The sequence below is a fragment of the Protomyctophum bolini genome (assembly GCF_963924005.1).
Source record: "Protomyctophum bolini genome assembly, chromosome: 11".
Taxonomy (NCBI): domain Eukaryota; kingdom Metazoa; phylum Chordata; class Actinopteri; order Myctophiformes; family Myctophidae; genus Protomyctophum; species Protomyctophum bolini.
In genome coordinates, this window is record NC_137872.1 from 22452721 (window position 1) to 22463895 (window position 11175).

Genomic DNA, 11175 nt, shown 5'->3' on the forward strand with positions numbered 1-11175 from the left:
GCGCTGCTTTAACTCTGACGGTTCAAACATGGTGGAAACGTTTGTAGTTGTACCCTCTTCGAGTTACAGGTGGACAAATGAACACTGAGTGTGCCATCTGAAACAATGTCACGGTTTGATCTCTGTGTTTTTACCGTGACTATGGTCTCCAGTGTGTCCAGCACTATCAGAGAGGCCTCGGTAGCCAGGTTCCCGTCCACCACAGATTCCTGCTCCATCTCAGCCTTAGTCCTGGAAACAGACGACGGGTTTACCATCTAGCATTAGCAGCATCACACATCATATTAACCCATTTAGACCTTACATTTACAAATGCATTTACAAATGCCTTCTAAATTTTGACAGTTTTCTGAAAAACCCATGTTTCTATGTACCCACAAAAATGATATGTTGTTCCAGGGACCCCCCCAGAAGCAAAGATTTGAGTTAAAAAACGTTTACTCTGAAAGAATATATATTCAATGATTTGCACCAACATTTTCACGATTTCTTCAAAAATAGCAGACCTACAAGCTTGTAGTGTGGCACTCGGTGCCGCGCTATGAGCTTGTAGATCTGCTCTTTTTCAACAGCTAAACATGACATGATGCTTAAAACACCAAAAGGGGTTCCCGTTCAAATGGATTAACGAAGCATGCAGTATGTTTAATACAGTCAAAGACTGAGACTAGGGCTCCAATTAAGAGATCATTTTCATAATTACTTAATGCGTCTGTGTGATTAATTTAGACCATAATAAGGGTACAAAAATGATAACAGACATCTTGCCTAAATTTACCTTACAGTCTATAATATTTAACAAAGACATCAAACATTTGCATTGTGGTGCAAATAAATAGCACATATTTGCATGCTACATCGCCAGATACAGTATATTATTCTACTCCTAAAATTGTAATCCAATCAACGGTTTTAGTGAGATGAAAGAAAAAAAAGGTTTTAATTGAATCTTTCATAATATATCCCTTGTGAGACACAGTTTAAATTTGACTTCAGTCAGCTTCACATGTAAATGACCCACTTATCAACTCTGTCTGTGTTCTGTCTCCAGTGAGTAACATTCTTCCTCCATCTAACGTTCTCCTGGCTTCCGTAGGGACTCCGCTCTGGAAAGGAACGAACGCACACACATACGCAACACAGGCATTTACCGAATGAACGCACACACATACTGTACGCAACACAGGCATTTACCAAATGAACGCACACACATACGCAACACAGGCATTTACCGAATGAACGCACACACATACGCAACACAGGCATTTAACGAATGAACGCACACACATAGACAACACAGGCATTTACAGAATGAATGCACAGACATACAAAACACAGGCATTTATCAACAGACATACACCACACGGGCATTTACCAACAGACATACACCACACAGGCTTTTACCAACAGACAGACATACACCACACAGGCTTTTACCAACAGACAGACACAACACAGGCATTTACCAACAGACATACACCACACAGGCTTTTACCAACGCAAACGTGAGCATTACGCCTGATTCATATTTCATACACGTTTTGTGCATCGTGTCGAGCAACAACCAGGGGTTTTTATTTTTATTTAGGGTGCCTGGATCTGGCTTGAATGTTACAGGGAGTGTGTGTGTGTGTCTCTGGTGTCGGTAATATGGCAGACTGAAGTGTATGACCAATGTTGACTGTGAATACGTTCATGTACATGTGTTTACATTCTGGACTTGTTTGGATTCTAGGACCGAGACACATGTTGTGTCGAGTGTGTGGGACATCAGAAGCAACTGAAAAAAGCATGTATGTATGCATGCGCGTGTGTGGGGTAGTCACCTCTGCTGCGGCGCACCATCTCCTGTCGTGCTCCGATGGTTCCCAGTATGGCCTCCTCCAGGCGGGCCTTCATGTCCTGAGACTTCTTGAACGTCAGGCTGTTGATCCTCTCCAGAGTCTTCTTGCCCTGCAAACACCGCCATGGACAACAATGGACATCAATGACAGTAGATACACACACACACACACACACACACACACACTTTGGGCATCCTTGACATAAAATGGTTTGAGAACCACTTGGTGTAGTGTGCTAGGAACTATATTTATATTGCAGTATAGTAAAAGAAAAAAAAAAACGGTAATATAAAAAGGGGGAACAAAAGCCAAGGCCAATCTAAAGTTTCAAAACATTAGGAGGCTGACCTCAGTTACTGTGATGTAACACAACACAACTACAGTTAATTCATGTGTGCGTTGGATTTAGGTGGGCCAATGGCCAATGTGCAAGCACGGATTGTATTAATACTGTAGACTACTGTCAATGCCTGCACATTGGCACATCCAAATGTAACACACCCACTATTAAATTGAATAGCTGCAGATGTGTTGCTTACGTTGAACCTACAAATATGTCTACATAACATGATAAATCACAGTCGTCATGGATAGTGCTACTGCCTGGGGGTTTAAAGGGTAAGACCACTTTTTTTGAGGTTTGGGTTGTGTAGTTACTTTGCCATGATGCAACTCCAAATGTGGACAAGAAATAAGAAATAACTGCTCCAGTGATTAGAAATTGATAATTCAAAATATGCTCCTCATTGACTTACATTGTAGCTAAAACAGCTCTCAAAGTCACTCTTTTAGTACGTAAACAAACAGAAACAAAGTTGATTCAGACAATATAGAGCATCACCAAAACTCATGCGGTTTTATTTTTTCATAAAAATGTTATCTTCCTGTTGATTTGTCCATTTTATTGGGAAGAAAACCCGGACTGGATCCGTGGATCCGGATCCAGATCTTCAAATAGTAAAATCAACAGGAATCTAACATTTTTATGAAAAAATAAAACCGCATGAGTTTTGGTGATGCTCTATATTGTCTGAATCAACTTTGTTTGTGTTTGTATACGTACTAAAAGAGTGCCTTTGAGAGCTGTTTGAGCTACAATGCAAGTCAATGAGGAGCATATTTTGAATTGTCAATTTCTAATCACTGGAGCAGTATTTTTTTATTTCTTGTCCACATTTGGAGTAGCATCATGGCAAAGTAACTACACAACCCAAACCTCAAAAAAAGTGGTCTTACCCTTTAAGTACAATTACTGTACATAATATAAAAGTAACTGTAGTGTGTTCTGTGCCAAGTAAAAGTATTCCAAACTAAAGCAGAGGATAATAACAAATTGGGCATTGCAGTGAGAATCCTCAGTGGTAAAGGTCCTTGTGGCTCTAATAACAGCTGAGTACACAGTACATTCCTAAGTCCATTTGTAACTCTGACTGTGTACAAAAGAAATGGGGGCGACTTGTGTTTTGGGGCGAGCCTTCCGGGCGTTTAGCGTACCTTGTACTCCAAGCAGGACACACAGAGGTAGTGTACCTTGTACTGGAAGCAGGACACACAGAGGTAGCATACCTTGTACTGGAAGCAGGACACACAGAGGTAGCATACCTTGTACTCGAAGCAGGACACACAGAGGTAGTGTACCTTGTACTCGAAGCAGGACACACAGAGGTAGCGTACCTTGTACTGGAAGCAGGACACAGAGGTAGCGTACCGTGTACTGGAAGCAGGACACACAGAGGTAGTGTACCTTGTACTGGAAGCAGGACACAGAGGTAGCGTACCGTGTACTGGAAGCAGGACACACAGAGGTAGTGTACCTTGTACTGGAAGCAGGACACAGAGGTAGCGTATCTTGTACTGGAAGCAGGACACAGAGGTAGCGTACCTTGTACTCGAAGCAGGACACACAGAGGTAGTGTACCTTGTACTCGAAGCAGGACACACAGAGGTAGCGTACCTTGTACTCCAAGCAGGACACACAGAGGTAGTGTACCTTGTACTGGAAGCAGGACACACAGAGGTAGTGTACCTTGTACTGGAAGCAGGACACACAGAGGTAGTGTACCTTGTACTGGAAGCAGGACACACAGAGGTAGCGTACCTTGTACTCGAAGCAGGACACACAGAGGTGCAGCAGCTCCAGCAGGCGGTTGATCTGCAGCACGGACAGGTCAGACACCCAGCGCTCCAGCAGAGAGCCGTCAGCGTTCTTCAGCACCCACAGGAAGCACACCAGCAGAGTCCTGCTGCACTCTGCAGACAGAGAGCTGCACTGACGCCCCGCCTGAGGACACACACACACACACACACACGTTTGTATCACTATACTTGTGAGGACACTCTGCAGACAAAGAGCTGCACTGACGCCCTGCCTGAGGATGATGGACACACACACACACACACACACACACACACACACACACACACACACACACACACGTTTGTATCACTATACTTGAGAGGACGTCAACATTTTAACCCATTTAGACCTGAGGGCGATTCTACAAATGCCTTCTAGATCAGTAGTTCTCAAACGCTTTTACAATTCAAAATTATTCAACATATATAATATAATATAATATAATATAATAACATTTCCGGTTGTCCAGAAGCGGCACAAATCCGCATTTGGCATGCCTGACAAAGAACTCCATATATGGGCATATACAGGACACATAACTGGGTGGGGCATCCATTTGACAAACGTGTTCCACAACACCACAATAATGCGTGACCTCGCCCTTTGTTAGCCTTGATCACACCTGATCACCCACCAACGGGCACTGTTGATACTCTAGTATCGCTAAAAGCAGCACGTCTCTGTGTGTACGTCTGTAAATCCACGTTTCGGTCTAAACGACCTTCATCAGGTATCCTTGATGACAGTGTGCGGTACCCTTTTCTTCTCAAGAATTCAACATGGAAATGATAGCAAAAATGTATTGCGATGATCTCGAATCATTGCCATTAGGCGATTATGTAATAATTGTGACTGTGTGTGTGTGTGTGTGTGTAGGCAGAGAGACAGCACTGTCCTCCCAGACAGACAGAGGCTGATCTCCGACCTGTGGGTCGACCCCAACGACCCCTGCTGCCATCACTCACCGCCGTGGGCAGGGCAAATGGGTTGGCTTTGGCGTGCGGCAGCGGGGAACCGGCGATCGCCATGGCAACAGACTGACTGATGGTGTTGCCGCCGTCTGGGTCGCCGTCGTCGACGTAGGCGGAGGCGTGCCGGGCCCGGGCGGACGAGGGGTCTGTGGAGAAAAGGCACGTGTGATAAAACACAGACATGACGTTGTCTCACACCCGGAAGCTGTCAGGGCAGAAAACCTTGTGTTTCCATAATTAGACTTTCACATTAATGAACCCATCAAGAACTGAGGCCCATTCGACAAATGTCTGAAATCTGTAGTTCTCACACTTTCTAAATTTTGCAAAGAAATTGCAGATGTACAAGCTCGCAGCGTGGCACGAAGCCAGCTTGCCTTAAAAAACTAGTGAAAATAGCTAGTCCGAGGATTTAAAAATATTGAACCACTGAAAAGTATATTAACAAGAGCTTGTGACTAAATAATAACTGGATCCATTGGAACACAGATATTCTTTTTCCATTTAATGAAAGGAAACGGTTTTAGAAAGACTGAAACCGTGTATGTCCAAAACAGTAACAACAAAAACCATTGAAAAGGAAAAGCGACGTCCCTGCCCAACTAACCGCTGAAGTCGTGGAGCTGCGGCAGGCTGTCCATGGTGATGGGGATGAGTGGCAGGTAGAGCTGGGCGATGTGGGCCCTGACCTGAGGGTCGGTGTAGCGGGGGTCAGCGTCGTGGCTGCACAGCAACGAGTGGACCGCACTGATGGCCTTCTTATGGAGGAAGAACACTCTGGGGAATAGAATACCACTACGTTAAAGACCTTCTTATGGAGGAAGAACACTCTGGGGAATAGAATACCACTACGTTAAGGGCCTTCTTATGGAGGAAGAACACTCGTACCTTTGGTACTGTTCTGTCTACATCACTGCTTCCCAAACAGTGCGTCTTTTCTTTTCAGAAAGCCAGCAATGAAGACACACCGAAAAATAATTTAGTCTCTGCGACACATCTAGGGGGCGCAATCTGCATTCAAAGATGTTCCTAGAAGCTTTGTCATTGGTAGAAAAAAACCCGGTCGCAATGACCAATCAGGAAGCAGACCAATGACAAAGCTTCTAGGAAAATCTTTGAATGCAGATTGCGGCCCCTAGATGTGTCACAGAGGCTAATTATTTTTGGGTTCTAGCCATTGCTGGCTGTCTGAATACCAAAAAAAAGAAAAGGACATTAAAATGTTGACATATTATTGCTTATAGCAGCTTTAAGAGGTTAGGGGTTTGGGTTAGAGTTAGGCCTGATTTCTGCTTAGTTGTACTGAGGTGTCACGCACTGGAAAACAACCGCCTTTATTCAGCTATTTTGATGCCTCACAAGTATAATAATACAAGTGTGTGTGTTTGTGTGTGTGTGTGTGTGTGTGTGTGTGTGTGTGTGTGTGTGTGTGTGTGTGTGTGTGTGTGTGAGCCCACCCCTCTCCGTCGGGCTCCAGAATGAGAGAGAGCTCGCTGAGCAGCAAGCCAGACAGGAAGTGCTGCTGGCGGAACGGGACAGAGAGCTCAAACATGCTGGCCACGCCCCCGTCCTGAACCATGCTGGAAAACGCTGAACTCTGAGGACACACACACACACACACACACACACCCACCCCCAGAGGAATGATGAAGACCATGTTGATATCATCGTCATCATAATCATCATCATGAGGGAAGAAAAAAGTCAAAAAAGTGATCTCAACGGGCTAAATATAATCTTAAAAACAGAAGGTTGAAAGTTGGGAGGATTTAGCAAGGAAATGAACATGCAAGAACGGATTACATCATCGTGGTTACCTCACCCAGCTTGTGGAGATATTGTTTCACCAATTAAGGAAGGACAAATAAAGAACCAAACCAAAACAAACGGAAATTTTAAGATCTTCCATAAATTAGAAAACAAAGTTGTGAAAATAGCCAATCTACAAGCTCACAACTCGGCGCTTAGCGACACATTGTGAACTTGTAGGTCGGCTATTTTCACTAGATTGCACATGAGATCATTGGGACTCAATAGAAATGCATTGTATTGCATGTGGTACCTGTGAGGTAGTGGAGGACGTAGAAGGGGAGGGGGAGGCCGGTGGGCTGAGGGTGGAGCAGGGCAGGTTGAGGGTGACGTAGTGCTCGTGGCTGCTCACTATGCGGGTGAAGTCCATCCTCAGGGCACTCAGAGAGCTGGGGTTCTGGGCCGTGTGCAGCATTTTGGCAATCTGAAAACGAACAGAACACAGTTGGTGATATTCAGATTGTTTAGTCCATTTCCAGGAAAAGTAACAGTTTTGGAGGTACAAAGTGTCTCCCTGACAGAGAAGATATGTTAAGAGTAGTTGAATGCGTCTGTGTGTGTGTGTGTGTGTGTGTGTGTGTGTGTGTGTGTGTGTGTGTGTGTGTGTGTGTGTGTGTGTGTGTGTGCACCTGTTTGTAGTAGGTGCGGATGAGGTTGAACACAAAGCCGCGGTCCATGAGAGACAGCAGGTCGTTGAGGAAGAAGCCCAGACTGCTGTTCAGTCTCTCCACAAGCTCCACATCCTGACAAGCAGACACAGATTCTGTTAATGTTAATGACAGGCGATAATGGTGCATCAACAACAACAGAGCCACATTAGCGCGTGATCTGATCGGGGGGTGCTGCTGATCAGCATTCTCCTGAAGGCCGCAATTTGTTTCTTGCTTATCTCTGGAACACTGGCTTTGCAACTTTTTGTTGGCTACTCAGCCCACTGAAAACAAAAAGGCACTTAGATCCAAGTGAACAATCCATTTCTTGGTTTGCTCATGTAGTGCAGGGGTCTGCAACCTTTTTTAATTGAAGTGCCATGTTTTTAATTACTACATAGTGTGCCATATCAACATAATTTTAATGGCACCACATAAAAAATTCCAACATATTTTGATTGTCCACAAATATAACCTTTTTAAATATTTTCTTTCACATTATTATAATGATCATTAGACTCAGAGCAATAACCCACCCCAGAGTTATAATGAATGTAGAATGTGCAGGATGTAATTTACATACAAATGTGAAGGACTACATTTATTTGACTACTTTGTTTTCAATAGTTTATTTTAAACCAAAAATACTCTCTCACAAACTTCTGCCACCCTCCTTTGTGCCAATGTTGGCACTGGTGCCTAAGGTTGCCTACCCCTGGTGTAGTGGCATGGTGTTTTTGGGTTCTGTTCCGTACCTTATGGCATCGACTGGCGATATCTGCACTTATGGCACAGACGAGAGCAGCAATGTCGTCCACGAAGCGGTCGGGGAAGCGCTGGCGTCTGGGAAAATCCAGCCTGTTGGACAGGAATAAGTGATGGGACATGCTCTTTGTCTGGAACAGAAGAAACAAGACAACAGAATATTAGATGCTTTAGGAAATCACTGCCATTCTTATATATTCTTTTAATATAGATCATTTTTGTTTTTCAAGTAAAAGGCAACATACTGTAACAATTCACCACCAGAGTTAGTTAGTGTCAACGTGTACTTGAGCAAGACACACCGCCATAGGTGTATGAACGTGTGCCTAATCTATGTAAAGCGCCTTGGATAAAGGCGCTATATTTATAAATGCACCATTTACCACAGAATCTCTGAACAGGTAATGGATTAACAATGGACTCTTTATGTACTCATATATAAGATGTAACAATAAAAAGTATTGAATTATAGTCACAAATGACAGAAAAATACAAAACACAAACAATACACATACATTTTCTCCTTTTGTTTTGGTAAATCACAGACGTTCAAATCACATCCAAATAATACATTCCACAATGCCTCTTCCAACTTATTCTGAAACGATCAAGATCCATGCACTTTGCCTCCATTGTGTATGAGGCAACTCCAGATGTTCTTGTGTGTGTGTCAAGTATGTAAGGTCGATCAAGTGGAACCAGTGGTGGAATGTAACGGAGTACATTTACTTAAGTACTGTACCTAAGTACAATTTTGAAGTATTTGTACTTTAATTGAGTATTTTCAATTTCTAATACTCCACTACATCTCGGATCCAAATATTGTTAATTTACTTTACTTACATTTATTTGAAAACTTTAGTTACTAGTTACTTTCTGAGCTTGTAGATCTGCTATTTTCAAAAATATTTGTATACATTTGAAATCTGGAAATGGCACATTCTGCATAGTGAGTACAGTACATTTTGAATTTCTACATTGCAGTTGATCAAGTGGAAGCGTTACTACCGACCATGAGCTGGAAGAAGAACCAAGCCTGCTGCAGGGCGGCCTCTCTCACTGCACTGGTGCTGACCACCCACTGCAGGGCCAGCTCCTCATGAAGCAGCTACGCAGTGACCAGCACACACACACACACAGGAAAAAACACAAACTATGTTCATTCTCAGTTTACACCAGGAAAACAACTTGTGGTAGGACTAAGACTCCGCTGCACTGACTACACCATTATAAGATTAAAGACTGGCTCCATTTGCTCCATTGAACTGTAATTGTGGCGCGTGGAGATTGATTTGCTCAACACCAACAACTCATTGGAATGAATGGGTCTGTCCTTAATTTTCATGAAAACGTTTGGAGATCAAAACAAAACTGTGAAATAGTAAAGAACAAAGGGGGCTTTAACACTGGCCATAAATTCCAGTAATGAAAAGGGAACGGTTAACACTTTATGTTATGCTGAATCCTACATAAGAAACCAAGTTCAAAGACTTCAATAACAAACGACCACACACACATATAAATGGAAAAATGATGGACAACAATGAATGTTAAGACAATGTGTTAGTATGTTTTAGTGTTTATGCCAGGTTTACCTTCTTGGCAATCTGCCTTGTGGGAACTGAACAGAAGCTGGAGCTGTCCAGAAAGGCAGACATGCGATTGCAGCCGCGCTCACTTGCCTGACATGGAGTGGTGGTGAGGGTGGACAACACAGAGATGAGGACGACAAACAGGATGTGAGGAAAGCATGGAGAAGAGATGGCTGCGCATGGCCAGAGAGCGCCTTCCTTCCTTTACAAACAAAAAGCTGCCATTTCTCCCAGTAAATCTATCGTCAGTCAAACTCAACTTCTTCACAGTGTTCATTTCTACCCGCCACGTTCTTATTTTGGGTCATAGCGAAAACACTTTCAAGGAGCAGCTCTATAATCTCACAATCTCTTGTGACCTTGTAGATCTGCTTAAAAATGTTCAATGTAAGTATACAATAGGGCTTAAGTGGTTGACTCAGAGTTTAACCCAGAGTTAAATTATCACGCAAGATTTCTTTGGGTTACTAGGAAAATGACCAAATCTTGCACTTGCGACTGACAGACAGCTTTGACCCCACTGGTTTAATGTCTCTCCCCAGTGGGATAGAAACGGTGCGCCAATTTCCTCAAGGCTTTAACCAAAGCTAAATAGAGCTTGAAAGGATGATCTCTGAAGAATGCACATAAACAGACAGACAGACAGACAGAGAGAGGACAGTGTGGGTCAGAGACAGAGACAGGCAGTGGCAGACGGTGACAAAACGGTGACACACAGATTCAACCCCTGAGAATGGAGGAGACAGTCAGGCAGAGGCGGGCGCAGTGGGAGGATGGTGGTGATGTGGGACTGAGTGATTCTGGGATGGGGGGAAAAAGACGACGAGGGGTGAAGTTGAGTGCACTGTACAGGGACGGGAGGGAGGGGGGAGGGGAGGGTAGAGGGGCGGTTTGGCACCTGCTTGAGCTCACAGCTGGAGTTGGGGTTCCGACGTAGCACAGCCCGGGAGCCCCCGGGGGCGTAAGCAGAGTTTACCCAGGAGTGGGAGCGATCTATCCCCTGCCATCACAGCCACCAGACAGACAGAAACACACACACACACACGCACGCACGCGCACAGACCAAGAGCAGCGACAGGCGGGGAGGAAGAGAGGGAAAGAAGGGAGATCACGATAAGGACAGATTAATGGAATAAGAGGAGAGGGAGGGAGGAGTAGAGAGTAGACAATAAACTAAAAGAACAGTGGAGGGGGGGGGGGGGGGGGGGGAAGCAAAAGGAAACACAACAGACAGAGGCAACACAGCGTGATTTGGATAATTGGCATCAGTAGTGCAATTAATTGTTGGTACAGAAGTTCATACGCAGTTAACTCCAGAGTTCTAATGGTAAAAACTAAATACCTGTGAGAAGTTGGAACCTGTTGAAAATAACACCTGCACAGCCAAATCCAGTGGATTTTACTACA

General features: G+C 44.1%; 1 protein-coding gene across 2 annotated transcripts in view; it reads right to left on the minus strand.

The window, feature by feature from the left end:
- dock6 (dedicator of cytokinesis 6) overlaps positions 1-11175 on the minus strand; it is a 54069-nt gene that overhangs the window by 10639 nt on the left and 32255 nt on the right. Inside the window, exons 23-34 of one of the 2 annotated variants that reach the window (XM_080776777.1) lie at positions 9772-9858; positions 9189-9284; positions 8167-8307; positions 7391-7504; positions 7015-7185; positions 6410-6549; positions 5560-5729; positions 4947-5098; positions 3943-4125; positions 1827-1953; positions 1022-1106; positions 135-231 (exon numbers count right to left, since the gene is read on the minus strand). In XM_080776777.1, coding sequence (XP_080632903.1) covers positions 135-231; positions 1022-1106; positions 1827-1953; positions 3943-4125; positions 4947-5098; positions 5560-5729; positions 6410-6549; positions 7015-7185; positions 7391-7504; positions 8167-8307; positions 9189-9284; positions 9772-9858 — 1563 coding nt within the window. Of the gene's footprint in view, positions 1-134; positions 232-1021; positions 1107-1826; positions 1954-3942; positions 4126-4946; positions 5099-5559; positions 5730-6409; positions 6550-7014; positions 7186-7390; positions 7505-8166; positions 8308-9188; positions 9285-9771; positions 9859-10666; positions 10769-11175 lie in introns of both variants that reach the window. The other variant, XM_080776776.1, reaches the window with a different exon arrangement.